At 39.0% G+C, this 18729-nt stretch overlaps 4 protein-coding genes across 8 annotated transcripts; 1 reads left to right on the top strand and 3 right to left on the bottom strand.

The window, feature by feature from the left end:
• Window positions 1–861: 861 nt before the first annotated feature.
• LOC137727243 (seed maturation protein) lies at window positions 862–1352 on the bottom strand. Its single transcript, XM_068466100.2, has one exon. The coding sequence runs from the start codon at window positions 1229–1231 to the stop codon at window positions 995–997; it is 237 nt and encodes a 78-aa protein (XP_068322201.2). The 5' UTR covers window positions 1232–1352; the 3' UTR covers window positions 862–994.
• Window positions 1353–3506: 2154 nt separating this feature from the next.
• Window positions 3507–7892, top strand: LOC137729539 (uncharacterized). Of its 5 annotated transcripts, none has more exons than XM_068468515.2 (4): window positions 3507–6406; window positions 6503–6659; window positions 6804–6973; window positions 7499–7892. In XM_068468515.2, the coding sequence occupies exon 1, from the start codon at window positions 3810–3812 to the stop codon at window positions 6330–6332; it is 2523 nt and encodes an 840-aa protein (XP_068324616.2). In that variant the 5' UTR covers window positions 3507–3809; the 3' UTR covers window positions 6333–6406; window positions 6503–6659; window positions 6804–6973; window positions 7499–7892. The 5 variants fall into 5 exon arrangements, with proteins under 5 accessions (XP_068324616.2, XP_088534864.1, XP_088534867.1 ...); XM_088678738.1 differs by having other exon boundaries at window positions 6789–6973; XM_088678741.1 differs by having other exon boundaries at window positions 6503–6629; window positions 7499–7794.
• A 1564-nt stretch (window positions 7893–9456) lies between these two features.
• LOC137728463 (isocitrate dehydrogenase [NADP]-like) lies at window positions 9457–12425 on the bottom strand. The gene is made up of 8 exons (XM_088678735.1): window positions 11463–12425; window positions 11216–11307; window positions 11008–11111; window positions 10741–10859; window positions 10547–10662; window positions 10125–10387; window positions 9884–10006; window positions 9457–9795 (listed from the first exon to the last, which is right to left on the bottom strand). Exons 1-5 carry the CDS (start codon window positions 11554–11556, stop codon window positions 10553–10555), a joined length of 519 nt encoding a protein of 172 aa, XP_088534861.1. The 5' UTR covers window positions 11557–12425; the 3' UTR covers window positions 9457–9795; window positions 9884–10006; window positions 10125–10387; window positions 10547–10552.
• A 126-nt stretch (window positions 12426–12551) lies between these two features.
• Window positions 12552–16722, bottom strand: LOC137729525 (isocitrate dehydrogenase [NADP]-like). The gene is made up of 14 exons (XM_088678737.1): window positions 16573–16722; window positions 15977–16020; window positions 15790–15899; window positions 15410–15447; window positions 15196–15273; window positions 15050–15100; window positions 14865–14974; window positions 14641–14721; window positions 14438–14537; window positions 14235–14298; window positions 14041–14156; window positions 13849–13883; window positions 13620–13762; window positions 12552–13046 (listed from the first exon to the last, which is right to left on the bottom strand). Exons 1-14 carry the CDS (start codon window positions 16622–16624, stop codon window positions 13034–13036), a joined length of 1035 nt encoding a protein of 344 aa, XP_088534863.1. The 5' UTR covers window positions 16625–16722; the 3' UTR covers window positions 12552–13033.
• Between the last annotated feature and the right edge of the window lie 2007 nt (window positions 16723–18729).

Here is an 18729-nt window from a genome sequence, read left to right as displayed (position 1 = left end):
AATTAACAACCTTTCTATAGGGCGCTATTAAAGATGGGAATATACTTTTGCTCAATCCGATTCTCGTTAGATTATTTAAAATTTTAAGATTCGTCACTTAGATCAATTAAACTAAACTAATCTTACCATCAACTTAAATCGTATACGATGTTCATGCCACTAATCAGGTATTCGTATTAATACCGACATTAAGAATCGGATCTTCTCGCGTATTTATATTAGTACCGATCTTGGAAATCGGATCTTCTCGGCTATTTTAGTATTGTCTCGTGATTAGAATTAGTTTAGAGTATCAATCTCATATTGAAGAAAGAAGAAAACTTACATATACTTATACATAATGTTGCTACTGCCCATATTCATAATTGGTTTTACTCTAAAACTTCAGCTTTTTCATAATCCCAGAGTAAATTGTCTCGTTCGTGAAACCCAATAAACACACATGTTTCACATCACTTTATTTGTATTGTCCATATGGTAGATTTAAAAATTTATCACACATTAATAAACATATTGAAAATAGCAGTCCCACGTTAAGGAAAAAAAAAAAAAAAAGTCCTTATAAATGCTTAGATATTGTTCAGCTACTTTTCATATTGATAGAACATCAATTTTGTGAACCGAGAAGGTAAACGAGAGTAAAGCTCTTTATTCTTTTCTCGCAAGGAAAAAAGCAACGACTAACTATTTAATTGACTAAAGGTTTCGTTTTAGTGAAAAAAACTAACCGTATCGCATTAGTAAAAAAAGCCACATCGATTGATGAGCAAATGAAGTAGATTGATGAGAGTTTATCGTAGATTTTTTAGATTAATTTCGAGTGGAGTTCGCTCGAACAAAATAAAAAGCAAAGAAATTAACTAAGAAAAAAAATTTACATGAGATTGGATATATAAGCAAATACATGTAGTGATGTGTGCGTACGCTGATTAAAACGTACTATTATTAGTATTTGGCAGGGACACATGCACACGCACAGCCTGAGCGCTAATCATCAGCCAGTGCCGGAGACACCGAGGTCCTTTTTATTCGGGTCTTTACCGGCGCCAAAGACGGGGCCACCTTTGCCGGCAGCATCCTCCACCTTGTCTTGGAGCTTGTCAACCTGAACGCCACCCTGGTCCTGCTGGGATCGTAGGTCCGTCCTGCTCTTGTTCTCCCCTCCTTGAACCGACTCGTACGTTGTCGCCGTCTGTGACCCCGGCGGCTGAGCTCCCTGTGCTCCTGACATACCTATGAACTATGATCTCCGATGATCAAGTAATTTGCCGATGAAATGACGACCGTTGATTTATATATATCTTCTTAATTTGCTTTGGTGATTTGAGGTTATTTTGTTTGTGTGTGTTGTGTGTGTATGTATATAGGCTCTGAGAGTCGTGGGGATCGAGTTTACTGATTCAGCAATTTCAGCTGATGACACCTGAATTGATTGTTTCTGCGACACCTGTTAGGCTGCGTGGCAACAATGCATGCCTTGCTACCGGTAAGCCTACAGCCCCATACGTCTCTTTTGCAAGCCACTACCATGTTTTTATGAGAAAAACATGCATGATGATCAAATTACGCTCATGTTGGACCGTATCAATGTACTATTCTGCTATAATGACCGACATGGATTTAACTACATAAATACTGTTGAAAACTGTTAAAAGAAAACACTTTTAAAAATAGAATTCTTTATAGACCCGCTATCATCTCATGCTTTTGAGATAATATTTTATAATGTTAATTGTGAGGTAACAGAGAGTTCATAGATAATTCCACTTTTAAGATAATTCTTTCAACATTTCTGAATATTGTACCATGTGATGGTTTTACGTGAGGGATAGCCCTATCTATTAAAATAATTAGATTAGAATATTGAGTAATACAAAATGTCTTTGTAAATGCGAACTTACCTCTTTATAATAACAAGAAAATTTTGGATACGGTGCCAGCCTGGTACGACAACACACTCAGAGTCTCAGACTGTGAGCTTCGGACAAGAGCACAGGACAGCCCTATCTAACAATTTCTCCAATATGCCATTGTTTTGGAAACCAATTTGTACATCTGGCTTCTTTTTTATCTGTGCTCTTTGCTACTCGCCTGTTGGGGTGCAGTTTCGTTACTCACATCAGATGAGGGAGAAATTCTGTCTCAAGAAGCGAGTAGTAAAGAACATAGACAACACCTCATACCTCACCCCCTCTCACATATCTCTGAGTTCTAAGCACACGATGCTATGTGTTAGTCAAGCGGCATACGAGGGTCTAGGCGGACTAGAATTTAAGTAAACTCATTAAAATATTGTATATGTACGACACTTATACTTAAAAATACATAATTTCATTGAGATATATAATGCATAACAAAATGACATAAAGATTATAAAGTATTAGAGAGTCGCGACCTAGGTGGATACCTAGGCAAGCCTGGGCGGATGCCTAGGTAGTCTAGACAGGGGCCTAAGTAGGTCTATGTGCAATTTCTTAATTTTCAAACGCTTAGGGATTAATCAGGTGGTGGCCAGCCACCTAATGCCTAGGCAGGACTTAGATGGGGATTTTTGGAATAGTGGGTACATGTTAGCCCGTAAAACCATGCAATTAGCTATGAGCAAACTTTAGTTCCTCTCCACATGTTGTGTGGATAATGAGGAATATCATGTAGGTCGTATCTACGTGCTTGGCCTATTAAATGATAGGACATGATAGAACTAAGGACCCAATACTTGTGGAGCTCACTAAGAGCCTATATAAAAGGGTCGAGTACCTGTCAACGGGAGAAAAATTACATTATATTATTTAAATGCTCTTGTAATTCACACCAAATATATATCAAAACACAGCAGTGAACGTAGCCTATTTTAAGATGTGAACTACTTACCACATTTTGTTCATAACTTAGATTTTTATTCCGGGCCCAACAAAAGTTGACCATATTGATTTTTGTTGACCTCCCAATTTTAAACGTTAATAGTGCTAATCATAAAATCACATATAATTTTTTTTGACATTGTACGATTAACACGAGACGCCATAATAATGATAAATCCATACCATATCCATATCATATGAATTGTTGTCTGACTCCCGATCGTTGATTCGTATGATTAATAGACAAATGGAACATGATGCAATATTACAAGGGGTGCTATTTGATATTGATTCTTTAGCTATGCATTTTGATATTGTTAAGTTCGGGTTCTCTTCACTTAGTACTACGGTATAACAATATTCTTTTTCACTTGTAAGTGAGAGGTCTTAGGTTCGATTATCACCAAAGGTGAATTCGAACCATATTATTACTAGCCCATTGTGAGGCTAAGCCCACCCTCTTTCCATTAGTGTAGATAATATCGTTTGTTCAAAAATAAAAAATAAAAAGTTCAGGTTTGTTCCATGGGAAGGTAACTTTGCTGCTCACTAGGTGGCTTCGTTTGCTATAAAGCATGGTGGGGGGTTCCTTTGAGATTCATGAAGAGGTTAACGGGCCCTTTGGACCGACCCGGATTACGTGGGTGGGGTTAACCGAAAGCGGAACTTGAAGTTGGTACTTTGGTAGGGTTTTAGGTTTTAGCAGAAAACCAGCTTTAATCTCTGCTCACAAGAAATCGTCCAAAACCTCCGAGTCAGTAACTCACCCTCCATTTTTTATTGGTGATTCGGTGACTCAGTATCCATGATCAAAAACAAAACTTCGAAAGTACAGCTTCAATGGTGAATCCCAAGTAAGTCCTCTCTCTCTCTCTCTTCCCCTTTTGGTTCTTCTGCAATTGGAAATTCATGAAGGCGTCGTTGCTGCAATGAATCTGAAAGTCTTCCATGTGTATGTGGCTTTCGTCCATTAGACTGGGCTTTCCCAGAAAACGCATTCACCCAACACAAAACAATCGCAGCCGTTCGATCTTCGTCCATGGCGGCGGTGGCGGTGTTGGTGCTTTCAAGTGGGCGTCTTCCCAGGCAGCACTTGCCCTCTGGAACTCCAGTTCCTCCCACTCTGATGAATCGTCTGATGATAATTCTGTCAGTGTCTGCACCACAAACGCAGGCACCAATGCTGCCAATAGAACCCATTTCTTCTCCGAATTAGATACCTCTGGGGTTGTTAACAACCTCAACAGTCTAAGAAACGAACCCAATTTGGCGATTTCATTCTTTCACCAGGTGAAAGGACATGGCTTTCGACACAATGTCTACACGTATTCTGCGCTTATTAGAATTTTGTGCTATTGGGGTCTGGATAGGAAGTTGGATTCTCTCTTTGTGGACCTTATTAATTGCTCTAAAGACCTTGAATTTGAGTTTTCGGATTTGATGGAAGCGATTGCGGAGGGGACTGAGGTTTCCCCATCGACAATCCGAGCTTATGATGCATTGCTCAAGTCTTTTGTCAGTTTGAACATGTTCGATGAGGCTATTGATGTTTTATTTCAGACAAGAAGGCGTGGGTTTGTGCCACATATCTTTACTAGCAATTTTCTAATGAACCGCTTGGTTGAGCACGGTAAAGCGGATATGGCTGTGGCTATATATAAGCAGTTGAAGCGGATTGGTTTGAACCCTAATGATTACACTTACGCAATTATCATCAAGGGACTCTGCAAGAAAGGTAGTTTGGAAGAGGCAGTGGAAGTGTTTCAGGAGATGGAGGAAGCTGGGGTAACCCCTAGTGCCTTTGCCTACACAGCATATATTGAAGGGCTTTGCACCAATCACAGGCCGGATTTAGGGTACCAAGTGCTCCAATCGTGCAATGGGGAAAATGTCCTTATCGATGTGTATGCTTATAACGCTGTCATTCGTGGGTTCTGCAATGAGATGAAGTTTGATGAAGCTGAAAGCGTCTTTCTTGACATGGAAAAGCGAGGGCTGGTCCCTGATTCATATACCTACAGTGCAATGATCTGTGGCTACTGCAAGAGTTCCAAGTTGTTAAAAGCTTTGGCTCTCCATAATGACATGGAGTCAAAGGGTGTAAAAACAAATTGTGTGATTGTTAGTTTGATTCTTCAGTGTATGTGTAAGATGGGCATGCCTTCTGAAGCGGTGGATCAGTTTAGAGAATATAAGAGCTTAGGTATCTATCTTGATGAGGTTTCATACAATATCGCAGTGGATGCTTCGTGCAAGCTGGGGAAAATGGACCAAGCCTTAGAATTTCTTGAAGAGATGAAGTGTAAGCATATGGTTTTAGATATTATGCATTACACAACATTAATCAAAGGCTACTGTCTCCAAGGGAATGTTGCTGAGGCCGTAAGTCTGTTGAAGGAAATGAAGGAAAAGGGTCTGAAGCCAGACATCACTACTTACAATGTACTTGCTGCTGGGTTTTGTAGAAATGGCCTGGGAGCCGAGGCGCTTGACCTTTTGGATTATATGGAGGCACATGGTTTTAAACCAGACTCTGTTACACACAACATGATAATTGAAAATTTATGCATCGGAGGAAAAGTCAAAGAAGCTGAAGGTTTTCTAAACAGTTTGGAATATAAGAATGTAGATACCTATTCTGCCATGGTCAGCGGGTACTGTGAAGCCAACCATACAAAAGAGGCCTATGAACTTCTTATTAGGTTGGCAAAGCAAGGAACTTTAGTTAAACAAGGCGTTTGCTTTAAAGTATTCAGTAAACTTTGTATAGAAAATGATAATGACAGAGCTATTTTGTTGCTTAAGGCAATGTTGGCATTAAATGTGGATCCTAAAAGAATTATGTGCAACAAAGTCATTGCTTCTCTCTGCCAGGCTGGAGAGGTAAAAAAGGCCCGTTGGGTTTTTGATTCTTTGGTTGAGAGAGGGTTAACTCCTGATGTGATTACCTACACAATGATGATGAATAGCTACTGCAAGGTGGATTGTTTGCAAGAAGCCCATGATCTTTTCCATGATATGAAAAAGAGAGGGATTCAACCTGATATCATCACTTACACAGTTTTGCTCGATGGTTTTCCCAAAAGAAATTTAAGAAGGGTTAATTCCTCTCGAGATGCAAGTGGAGATAAGGAAGAAACTTTTGATGCTTGTACTGTTTGGAGTGAGATGAAGGAAATGGAAATAAGACCCGACGTAATTTGTTATACTGTTTTGATAGACAGGCAATGTAAAACCGACAACTTTCAGGATGCTATTGCGCTTTTTGATGAAATGATGAACAGAGGATTAGAGCCTGATACAGTGACATACACAGCACTTCTGGCTGGCTGTTGTAGGAGGGGAGATGTGGATAGGGCCGTAACACTCGCTAATGAGATGTCCTCTAAGGGAATGCTGCCAAATGCCCGGATACTTGCGATTCTACAACATGGAATCCTAAAAGCCACGAAAGTGCAGTTTCAGAAGTAAGAACTCTCTTTGATTATCAATGCCTGGATAGACCCATGATCTGTGAATCAATGAAGTCCTAACGGCATAGCATGGTAAGTTTTCTATTAAGTAATGTGTATAATTGTATTGATTTGCATAGTGCACAGCTTTTTGTTGTTCTATTTTGATGGATGGCAATTATTCTGCAGCTGAAGTGCTGTCCTGGAAAGACGATATGGCTTGCCCAAAATGACTTGGTACTCACTGAAACAGGGATGTGTATACATTTAGTCCTCCCCAGACCCAACTGCAGCAACCAAGAAGAAAACTTTGTATGTAGGTTACCTGGAAGTCAATTATGCCTAGGTAACACTATAGCTTCACATATGATTAATCTTCCGCATATAAGATTTGTAAAGTGTTCGTACTTAACTGTCATATTTGTTTCTGTGATTCGTGTCACCAATCTAACTTTTGAAATTGCATACTGAACAGCTTTTGTTGTTTCAGTATGATAGGCGATATGCGGTGCTCAAATTGACATAACAGTCGTGGAAATGGGGATATGTATACATCTAGCCCTCCCAGGACCCATTGGCAGGAGCCTTGTGCACTGGAAGTCACTTGGAGGAGAAGAAAGCTCTGTTGGTCGGTCAGCTGGAAGTCAACTGTTCGTATAGGTATAATACAGATTTACATATGATTAAACTACATTGTATGAGAGTTGTATACATATACACATTTCTAGTTTCGTACATAAATTTGCGTAAGCTCCTGTTATACGTTCCTCACTAACATACAAGAGAATCTTTCTTGTCATTGTACTCGCTAGCTTGTCTTCTGCCTTCATCTTATCCATCTAAAGCACTTGATTGCATGACTAGAGTTCCGCTTTCCTCTTTTTTATCTTAAAATATTTAGAATGGGAACGTGAGTGCGGCAGTAGGTGTTCTACCACCAGACCCATTTTAACAAAGTTCAGTAAACCTCTTTATGGGGTTTAAATTATTTCCGTACTATACTATCAGCGTATACTCAATAAAAATGAATCGTAGATATTTTCTTTCATCCTTATCGGGATTTTCCCTTTACTTTCCGTTCATTGCAGTGCCTAACTCGCTGTTTCTGGTCTGTATATATTTTTTTAGGACGTCAAGAAAGAATAGTCGAAAAAAATCTGAGCTTTGCGATGTACTTGTTTGCAGGTCTGTTTCTGCATAAGCTATACAGAGCTAATCGCAGGATGGAAGAAGTGCCAAAACAGTGGGGAAAGTTGCTACTGTGACTATGGAAAAAACATGATCTGAAAGAAGATGATGGCAATGCCAAGCTGCCGTCGCCTTCAAATTTTGTGGTTTAGTACTATAGTAAAGATTGTCGTGTATGTATACATGTGTTAATTTATCAGTCTAATTTATCAGTCTGACTGTTCATGAGATTTAAACTCATGACCTCCTCGGACAATATCGAAGACTGTACTACTAATCCCAGTGGGTCATTGACTCATTGGCGATTGATGTATGTATTTTTTTGGTACGAAGGATTGATGTATGTGTTTTTCTTATACGAAAATGGATGTATGTTTGATGTTTAAGCAAATTCGAAACCGATAAAGAAAAATTACCTAAGAAATATAAATGTTGTTAGTTGTGTTCCATGATGCAAGGTTAGTGCCAAATAATAAAACAGAGTGGTTGATGATGCAACTTTTAAAGTGAAGGGTATTTTCCCCACGGGAACATCATTGTAAATAAAAAAATGTTGGAGTCCCACGTCGGATTAAGTCTCAAATATCTAGCGTTGGCTTGTAACTAATCAGGATATTCAAATGATTGACGTGTGGTGGAACCTTGGCGAAGTGGATATATAATGTTTGAAATCTGCTCACCACTAGTTAGCGTATGAGATTACACTAAGCACGTCCTAAGCTACTCAGGTCAGTGACACTCCATTCACTATGAGTAAGTAGCAAACAAGCACCACTAAGAATCGATTGGTTGGGGCCATGGCCCATGTTCCACATGAAAAATACCTTACCTAGCTTGTTGTGTGGCCAAACTCTCCTGTCCGCCACCCGATTAGTGTCTTTCTTAACCTTAGTCATAGTAGAGTAAGGATTAACGTATGTATATACATATATGTGTTTTTAATTCATCAACTTTACACACACACACACACACGCAAACACAAGCGAGAGTAATAGATGGTGAAATCAAACCTTCAACTTCGGTGCAACGGAAATTCTCTTAACAATGCTTGAGTCACAAATCACTTCCTATGAAATTCAAACCATCAACTCGTCCCAACAAAATTGATGTATGTTTCTTTTTATCTTTTCTTTTATTATGTGAATCAAGTCTAGATAAGATTCAAACTTAAAGCCTCCCCTTAACAAAATTGGAGGATTGGTACCATTAATCAAAATGGTCGTTGGTGATTGATGTACTATCAAGGTTTATTAAATATAAGAGGCTTGTAACTCAATTATTTAGGAATATTTCTGCTTGTAATCGAGGCACCTATTAAGTTTTCTAATCTGACGTTAAATTTTTTAATCTTAATTTTTAGATAATTCCTATAAAAAATCACTATTTAGTGTGTGAGGTCCCATGAAGCATGCCCTAACCCATCGACTTGGGCACCACACCCATGATAAAGTGGGCAGCAAATGCAAACCGTTTCTTGTTTTGGTCTCAAGTAAAGAACGGAAGATACTTAAGACAATGAGACCTCGTGATCCGAGATGAAACATGAAACCTTAATCGCACGGAAACAAAATCCAAGCAATTTAAACTTTTAAAGAAATATGACTTTTGAGTCCCACATCGGGTAAACCCTGGTTGCCACAATTGTTCATAAGGAATTGCATTAAACTTCAGTATCGCCGAGCCTGGTAGCACAGGTTTGTAACTAAGCAGGGCATTAAAACGATTGATGGGTGATGGAATCTTGGTCAAGCGAGGCCATGGTGTTTACAATCTGTTCACCACTCTTGTGAAGTCGCTTTAAGCACGCCCTAAACCCCTCGGGTTAGTAGGGGCACCCCACCCTAACGAGCGGGGTAGCAAACAAACAAACACACAATGCAAACACAGTTTGAATCCGACTGAGACCCCCCCGATGGGGTAGCGCAGATGAAAACTTCCTAACCTCGGCGTGCTGCTTTGCCGGACTCCTCATCCTACAATCACCTTTTTTTGCTTGTTGAATCTTCTTCAATCAACTGTTACACGATCATTGCAACTGCAAACCTCCCAATTTCCCAAAACAACGATAAAGTTTGTTACGACAAACAAGTCCCCCATCGCCCATCGGAGACAAACTTATTTGCTCAAGTGTTTGTAAGGTCGTACACTGAGACTAATTATTTCCAGGCCTGGTAACGTGTACTTGTAACCAAACGGAGATTACACCTTTGTCTCTGCTAGACAATCTAACTCTCAACTCATCAGCCACGGCGTCAATGAATTCTTCGTTATTCAGATGCTGAGACCTAGTTACCCTACACGAAGCATGAAACTTTTTGTCATACAGAAACAGAAAACGCATCTGAAAGCTGCCAACAAAATACGACTCTTGACAACACTCACTTAGGCCCATGGATGAGGAGTGCAATATCCTTGGTCATCTTCCCAGATTCGACAGTTCATACGCAAGATGCTTCAAGTTTCTCCGTAAAATCTAAGAGTCTGGCATTGCCATCTAACTTTGCCCTGATACGATAACGCAGGTTTACTCAAACTCTTATATGATGTTTCAAACAATTTCTAAACGTAGACACAAAATCCAAATACTGACTTTCAATCACCAGACTACATACTGAGCTAGTACCTGTGTGCAAGACCTCGTGACCATGCAAAGATCGAAGCTATGCTGTTTGTGCTTGTTTCGCCTCCTTTCTGGTGGACCCGGTAATGGCGAGTTACTGTACCATGGGCTGCTTCAGCTTCGATGGTCTTTACATCTCGGCACACCTGGAACCAAATCCAAGTTTTCATACATCCAAACTCATAACTGTACCCCAACAAGCATAGCGCAATATTAGACCAAATTGATTACCAGTATAAATATCATCAGCCCCAGAGATCCAAAACCTGTATCAAAGTTCATTGAAAGGTAACCAAACATTAGCAAACACATTCGCTAGGACAATCAAGGAAATAGCATTCGCTTCCAACAAACGCAGCACCACATGTTAAAAAGAGAAATAGTTGAATACTAACGCAAAGACTTTAACAAAAGTAAATACAGACCTTGGGCTAAGAAGCCACTTCGCACATCCCCATCATAATTTTTGCATGCCCAAACATAACCTCCTTCACTTTTGAGAGCATAAGCAACCATGTCGTCAATAAGACGATGCTCATACCTTCAAATCAGACCACTAAATAGTTGAAAATCACCGGACCTACACAAACTAATCAGCTTGGATGACAAGTTATCTCACCAAATCCCTGCAGCCACATAAACTTCCTGGAAGATGTCCTTGAAGATGTCCTTGAAGCTTCATTAAATTCAAGAGTAAGAAAATGGGCTTCATAAGCTTCCTGGAAGATGTCCTTGAACCTTCATTAAATTCAAGAGTAAGAAAATGGCAATAAAAATCCTGTAGTGAAACGTACATCATAGTCACACCGACTCATAATGTACCATGGGTAATTATAAAAAGAAGACTGCACGGTGAAAGATGGAAGACAACAGGATAACATCATACCTTCCATCATATTTCTTCAGAATAGTATTTTTAGTGCTAAGATAAAGTGGCCACTTTTTCTGGTAGGCAGTGTTCATGGAAGCCTCAGCAAAAGCACAGATAGACTGCTCTCACAATTTAAGCAGAATAAAAAATAGCTGTTAAATCATTTACAGAGGTAACCAGTTTACCAGAACTTTTTATGTCTGCTTAAACGGAAAATTTGAACCTCGTCCGTGTTATACATGGACAATGCTATGCCTCCAGCACCAGTAAATTTGTAAACCTCCCACTCTGTCTTCTCGTTGGGCCCATCAGGTACTGCAAAGCAATTGCTATGATAATAACGTAACTATATGGTATGTGTGTCTGTGTGTGTGTGTGTGTAAGAAAAGTGCACCAGATTAACTTCTATACAAGCACTTTAAACAGTCAGAAGTCAAACTCAGAAATCTTGAAGCTTTCTACAGAATTACCAAAAATCATTTTAAGTTTTCCAGGCCCTTCTATGATTGCATCAGTTGCTTCGTACTGATCACCAAAAGCATGTCTCACAATACGTATTGGCATTGTCCATCCTGAAATGAACACTAACTTATAGTTCTTTTGACAATGATACAAGGGCACATCAGATTAAGTCTCAAATATCTAGCGTCGGCTTGTAACTAAGTATGATATTAAAGTGATTGACATGTGGTGGAGCCTTGGCAAAGTGGGTATATGATGTTTGAAATCTGCTCACCACCGGTTAGTGTGTGAGATCACATTAAGCATGTCCTAAGCTACTTAGGTTAGTGACATTCTATTCATTATGAGTAGATAGCAAACAAGCACAACTATGAATCGATTGGTTGGGCCCATGGCCCATGTTTCGTAGATGAAAAATACCTTACCTAGCTTGCTGTTCGGTCAAACTCCCCTCTCTGCCACCCAAGTAGTGTCTTTTTTAACCTTAGTCATAATAGAGTAAAGATTAACGTATGTATATACATATGTGTGTTTTTAATTCATCAACTTTTTATTTTTATTTTTTTTATATACAAGTGAGAGTAAGGAGATGGTGAAATCAAACCCTGAACTTCGGGTGCAACGGAAATTCTCTTAAACTTGAGTCACAAATCACTTCCTATGAAATTCAAACCATCTGCTCGTCCCAACAAAATTGATGTATGTTTCATTTTATCTATTATTATATTATGCGAATCAAATCTACATGAGATTCAAACTCAGAATCTCCTACTAACAAAATAGGAGGATTGGTACCCTTAATCAAAATGGTCGTTGGTGATTGATGTACTTTCAAGGTTTAATTAAATATAAGAGGCTTGTAACTCAACTGTTTAGAAATATTTCTGCTTATAACCAAGGCACCTAATAAGTTTTTTAATCTGATGTTAAATGTTTTAACTTAATTCTAACACCATTCCTTAAAAAAAAAACCACTATTTGGTGTGTGAGGTCCCATGAAGCATGCCCCAACCCATCGACTTGGGCAGCAAGTGCAAACCGTTTTTTGTTTTGGTCTCAAGTAAAGACCAGAAGATGACAATGAGACCTAGTGATCCTAGATGAAACATGAAACTTCTATTGCACGGAAACAATATCCAAGCAATTTAAACTTTCAAATAAATACGACTTTTGTCCCACATCGGGTAAATCCTGGTTGCCACAACTGTTTATAAGGAATTGCATTAAACTTCATTATTGCCGAACCTGGTAGCACAGGTTTGTAACTAAGCAGGGCATTAAAGCGATTGATAGGTGATGGAATCTTGGTCAAGCGAGGCCATGGTGTTTGAAATCTGTTCACCACTCTTGTGAAGTCACTTTAAGCACGCCCTAAGTCCCTCGGGTTAGTAGGGGCACCCCACCCCTACGAGTGGGGTAGCAAACAAACAAACACACAATTCAAACACAGTTTGAATCGACTGAGACCCCCCGATGGGGTAGCGCAGATGAAAACTAACCAACCTCGGCGTGCTGCTTTGCCGGACTCCTCATCCTACAATCACCTTTTTTTGTTTGTTGAATCTTCTTCAGTCAACTGTTACACATTGCAACTGCAAACCTCTCAATTTCCCAAAACAACGATAAAGTTTGTTGCGACAAACAAGAGTCCCCCATCGGAGACAAACTTATTTGCTCAAGTGTTTGTAAGGTAGTACGCTGAGACTAATTATTTCCGGGCCTGGTAATTTGTACTTGTAACCAAAACCGAGATTGCTCTGCTAGACAATCTAACTCTCAACTCATCAGCCACGGCGTCAATAAATTCTTCGGTATTCAGATACTGAGACCTAGTCACCCTACACGAAGCATGAAACTTTTTATCATACAGAAACAGAAAACGCATCCGAAAGTTACCAACAAAATACGACTCTTGACAACACTTACTTAGGCCCATGGATGAGGAGTGCAAGATCCTTGGTCATCTTCCCAGATTCGACAGTTCCTACGCAAGATGCTTCAAGTTTCTCTGTAAAATCTAAGAGTCTGGCATTGCCATCTAACTTTGCCTTGATACGATAACACAGGTTTACTCAAACTATTATCTAATGTTTCAAACAATTTCTAAACAGAAGCAAATTCCAAATACTGACTTTCAACCACCAGACTACATACTGAGCTAGTACCTGTGTGCAAGACCTCGTGACCATGCAAAGATTGAAGCTATGCTGTTTGTGCTTGTTTCGCCTCCTTTCTGGTGGACCCGGTAATGGTGGGTCACTGTACCATGGGCTGCTTCAGCTTCGATGGTCTTTCCATCTCGGCACACCTGGAACCAAATCCAAGTTTTCATGCATCCAAACTCATAACTGTAACCCCAACAACCATAGCGAAATATTAGACAAAATTGATTACCAGTATAAATGTCATGAGCCCCAGAGATCCAAAATCTGTATCAAAGTTTATTGAAAGGTAACCAAACATTAGCAAACAAATTCGCTAGGACAGTCAAGGAAATAGCATTTGCTTCCAACAAACGCAGCACCACACGTTAAAAAGAGAAATAGTTGAATACTAACTCACAGACTAACAAAAGTAAATACAGACCTTGGGCTAAGAAGTCCCTTTGCACATCCCCATCATAATTTTTGCATGCCCAAACATAACCTCCTTCACTTTTGAGAGCATAAGCAACCATGTCATCAATAAGACGATGCTCGTACCTTCAAATCAGAGTACTAATTAGTTGAAAATCACCGAACCTACAGAAACTAATCAGCTTGGATGACAAGTTATCTCACCAAATCCCTGCAGCTTCATATCTTGATCTCCAATGAGCTTCCTGGAAGATGTCCTTGAACCTTCATTAAATTCAAGAGTAAGAAAATGGCAATAAAAATAATGTAGTGAAACATTCCATCATAGTCACACCAACTCATAATGTACCATGGGTAATTATGAAAAGAAAAGACTGCACGGTGAAAGATGAAAGACAACAGGATAACATCATATTTCTTCAGAATAGTATTTTTAGCGCTAAGATAAAGTGGCCACTTTTTCTGGTATGCAGTGTTCATGGAAGCCTCAGCAAAAGCACAGATAGACTGCTCTCACAATTTAAGCAGAATAAAAATAGTTGTTAAATCATTTACAGAGGTAAACAGTTTACCAGAACATTTTATTTCTGCTTAAACGGAAAATTTGAACCTCTTCCATCTTATACATGGACAATGCTATGCCTCCAGCACCAGTAAATTTGTAAACCTCCCACTCTGTCTGCTCATAGGCCTATCAGGTACTGCAAAGCAATTGGTAAGATAATAACATACCTATATGGTGTGTGTGTGTGTAAGAAAAGCTCACCAGATTAACTTCTATACAAGCACTTTAAACAGTCAGAAGTCAAACTCAGAAATCTTGAAGCTCTCTACTGAATTACCAAAAACCAATTTAAGTTTTCCAGGTCCTTCTATGATTGCATCAGTTGCTCGGTACTGATCACCAAAAACATGTCTCCCAATACATATTGGCATTGTCCAACCTGAAATGTCCACTAACTTATACTTCTTTTGACAATGATACAAAGGCAAATTTAGATGACAAACTTGTAGCAAACCTGGAACAAGACGGGGAACATTTCTGCAGAATAGGTTCTCTAAAAACAGTACTGACAGAACACCAAAATGCATTGGCTACTTACAATTGGTCAAACAAAGAATATACAATGGTAAATACTAAATATTGAGGGAATATTCAATTGACCATTTAAAATGTTCCGTATGGTCCCATTTGGACTCCTCCACATCTGTTTCAAGTTGAACTCCTTCACACGAGTTTCATCTATAAATATCCAAATAAATGCTCCAGATCATCACAATAGTACGTTGGCCAAATCATGTCCATGAAAAAGGGCCAAGTAGTCCATTTATTATGGAGAAATGCACATTGTCTCTAAATTTAAGAATCTATATAATACCTGGAGTTATAATTGCGCACTTTATTGCTACATTGTATCTACGATAACAAGCAAAAACAGGAAGCAAATTTATACAACAAAAATAAAGGAGCATCAACAGGTGATAAAGTAATTTTCATGAAAAAATTAGTTTCAATAAAGATGATAATTGTTTCAATAGAATATGACAAATTGTGCCTAGCACGAACAATTTGATTGTCATTCCGTTCAAAAGTATATGACAAACTCATGTCGAGCCCATTAAACATGCCAAACTCGTGCCAGTAAAAAAGGAAAAAGAAAGCAGCAACACCTAAAATGAAGTGAAGAAAAACAGTAATGTTCATGAAGGGTAGTTGAGTATAGCTAAGCAACTGTGAAGGGAGAATGATAGGGCACACTTAAGAGTAGCTTCGGTACTTTCAATTGTGACTCTATCATTGGTGGCATCGCGATTAAGAATCCCAAGGTCGAAGTACTTGATATCCAACTCCAGGAAGGGAAAAATAAGCTGTGGAACACGAAAACAGGTTGCAGATTCATCAACAACTCTATGAAATGACAGGGAACACATGATAACAAAATTACCTTGTCTTTTATCCATGTCCAGTACACCCGAGTCATTTCATCTCCTGCATCACGCAAAATAATGCATCATAGCTTAAACATAGATAACAAAAAGTTGAATAAATCAGTATCAGTACAGCTCCAAGCCTCCGGCAAAGATATATACATCTCAATTCAGATGTTGCATTGCATCTATGTCCTTACCCTCTAATAAGATAATTTGCATGCAATTCGGCTCAAACGAACAAAAAAGAAGTTTAATCATTTAAATCTATGAGCTCAGAAACATCATAGTAGTGGACTGGTGGGCAAGGCAAGAAAGCCCACAAATTGACCAAAATCCTGTAATTCTAAGATCATCTACTTTTATGGGGCATGATAGTTGGGGTGTCCTTAAAACATGGATTGAAGGGCATGCTCTGATCAATGGGATCATCCAAAAACACCACTTTAATCATTTGTATAATGTCTATCCATCCATGTTTTCCAGATTGATTCAAGCATTCAAAAAAGCAGAGAAACATGCCATTTTTGAGCAGCTTAAACAAGGATTCGCAACAAAACAATGGCGGAAAATAGAACTCAGAGAATCAGATGGGAGTGGAGAGAAATCGTACCGTCCATTTCGACAATTGGGTCGGTCACCTTTATCTTGTCGAACGCCTCCATTTCTCCCCTGACACCAAAACAGGTCAAAGTTTCCTGCTTTTTGCTTCGAAAGCTTTCGGCTTTGGCGAGAGAAAATAGAATCAGCGAAGAAAAGTGTATATTTGTTGTTTACTTAATGAAATTGAGAAATGAGAACTGAAATGGGAACTGAGAAATGAGAGTGCGTGATGACAAAAACGTTGTATTTCTCGTTCAGATTGAAAGTAGTGAGGTCTCAGAAGAGCGTGTCAACAATTGCTCACTCGCTGTCATTCATTTGCATTAACGAGGAGCAACTGTGACACTTTTACTATTCTATTTATCTATTTTTTAATAAGAAAATCTTTTTATTTACACGTGCGTTTCTTTTGAAATATTTTATTTTCTGCCCAAGCAATTTTACATACTTCATCAAACTTACTATAATCATTCCTGTTTTTCAATCTCTGGCTAACGCAATGTGTGAGTTGCAATGTGGGAGTTCGAAGTTGAGACGTCTTTTAACACAAACAAGATAAGTATTATTAGATTAATAGTTAGGTGTGTTTTTTTTTTTTTTTTTTTTTTTTTTTTTGGTCAAACTAAATTACTTTCATCATGTAAAAAGGCAAGTACAAGGAAAATGCGGTCCAAAAGGCAACTCACTAAGTAAATACAAACCCAACAACAAATAATAAAATACAATAGATAAGTCCAAAGTGGCCAGCTGAACAACAATAAAAGAGCCCTAAGACTGATGGAAACCAGTAGCCACCATATGTCCCTCCATCGCAAGGCCACCATCACCAAGAGAAACCAACGGGACAACTGGATTAACAGAAAATAGGGATGAGCAAGCCACTCGAGTAGTGAGTGCTTCCATAATCCTACCAAATAGTGCAAAAAGCACTTTAACAATCACTCAACACCCGGGGAGAACCACACAGGCCGAGTAGCAAAGGCCGATGGTTGAGGATGCGCGACGTATAGTAGCATCGGAGCAAGAAAGCGCCATGAAGATCCAGATCTGAGACCAGCACATGGGAATTGAGACAAAGCTCAAAGGAAGCCAAAACAAAGATCAAAAGAGAAAAAGTGCTGAAATTAAAAAAAAACTTTTTGAGTGGAAGGATGGGGGAAGGATGAAGGAAAGAAGGGGAAGAGGGAAGATGCAAAGAGTGGAGATCGATGGGAAAGAAGGAAGGAGGGCTAGAAAAAAGGTGGGAAGGATGGGAGAAAGATGGGGAAAGATGGGGAGAGAGGGAAGTTGCAGAGGGTGGAGAAGGAAGAGGAAGAGGGAAGGAAGGTTAGAAAAAGGTGGGAGTCAGGCTACCGCCAACCCAAGCCAGAGCAAGGAGCGGCGACTAAGAGGGCTTCTTCTTTTTTTTCTGAAGGTAGAGGGGATGAAAGGTTTTAGAGAGAGGTTTTTTTGTGCCTTGAGTTGTGTTATGTATAGTCATGCACAAAACTTCTAGGGTGCTCTAGAGTACCATACTCCAGGTGTTTTAACTATTCGATCTTGATTTTTATACTTTTAAATAAAGATCTAACAATTAAAACATCTGGAGTACCATGTAATCTGGAGCAATCAAGAAAGTCCCTAGTCATGCATGGTGGGTCTCCTTAGTATTTCTCGTTGTGCCGCTCATGGTTGTCGTTAGAATTTTTCATCATACCTCATCAATGTGAATAGTTGTCTCATGTTGGAAAGTGTATAAGTTATGCAACGACTTATGAGGAGTTGTGTTACCCTCTTATTGTCAATTAATTTTAAAGTAGAACTTTAGCTTCATGGTATTAGTGTCTCGCGTGTTTTTATTTTTTGTTTTTAGTATTTTATATTTCGAATATTCACTTTGGGTTTCAGAATAAACCCACTTTGCAGTCCCAAAGGCCTACCCAAGTCAAGGGTAGAGAATATTATACAAGACAGTGCTGCTATCTCCCCATACAAATTCTAAACAAGTTTACTATGACAGTATACAATATCCAGGAGTTGTATCATTAACACAATCTACTTTTCAATTCAGCCTGAGGAGTTCCATAATCAGTACGAAATTCCAAAGCAACGGAACAAGTATTAGTCCAACTTTGAACAATTTGACAGTATGTTACACCAGACCAGATACAAATCATATACAATGTAG

Source organism: Pyrus communis, chromosome 10 (assembly GCF_041283825.1).
Source record: "Pyrus communis isolate YQ-2024b chromosome 10, ASM4128382v1, whole genome shotgun sequence".
NCBI lineage: Eukaryota > Viridiplantae > Streptophyta > Magnoliopsida > Rosales > Rosaceae > Pyrus > Pyrus communis.
The sequence above is the reverse complement of the archived record's forward strand: the minus strand, read 5'-3'. Positions and strand labels throughout refer to the sequence as shown.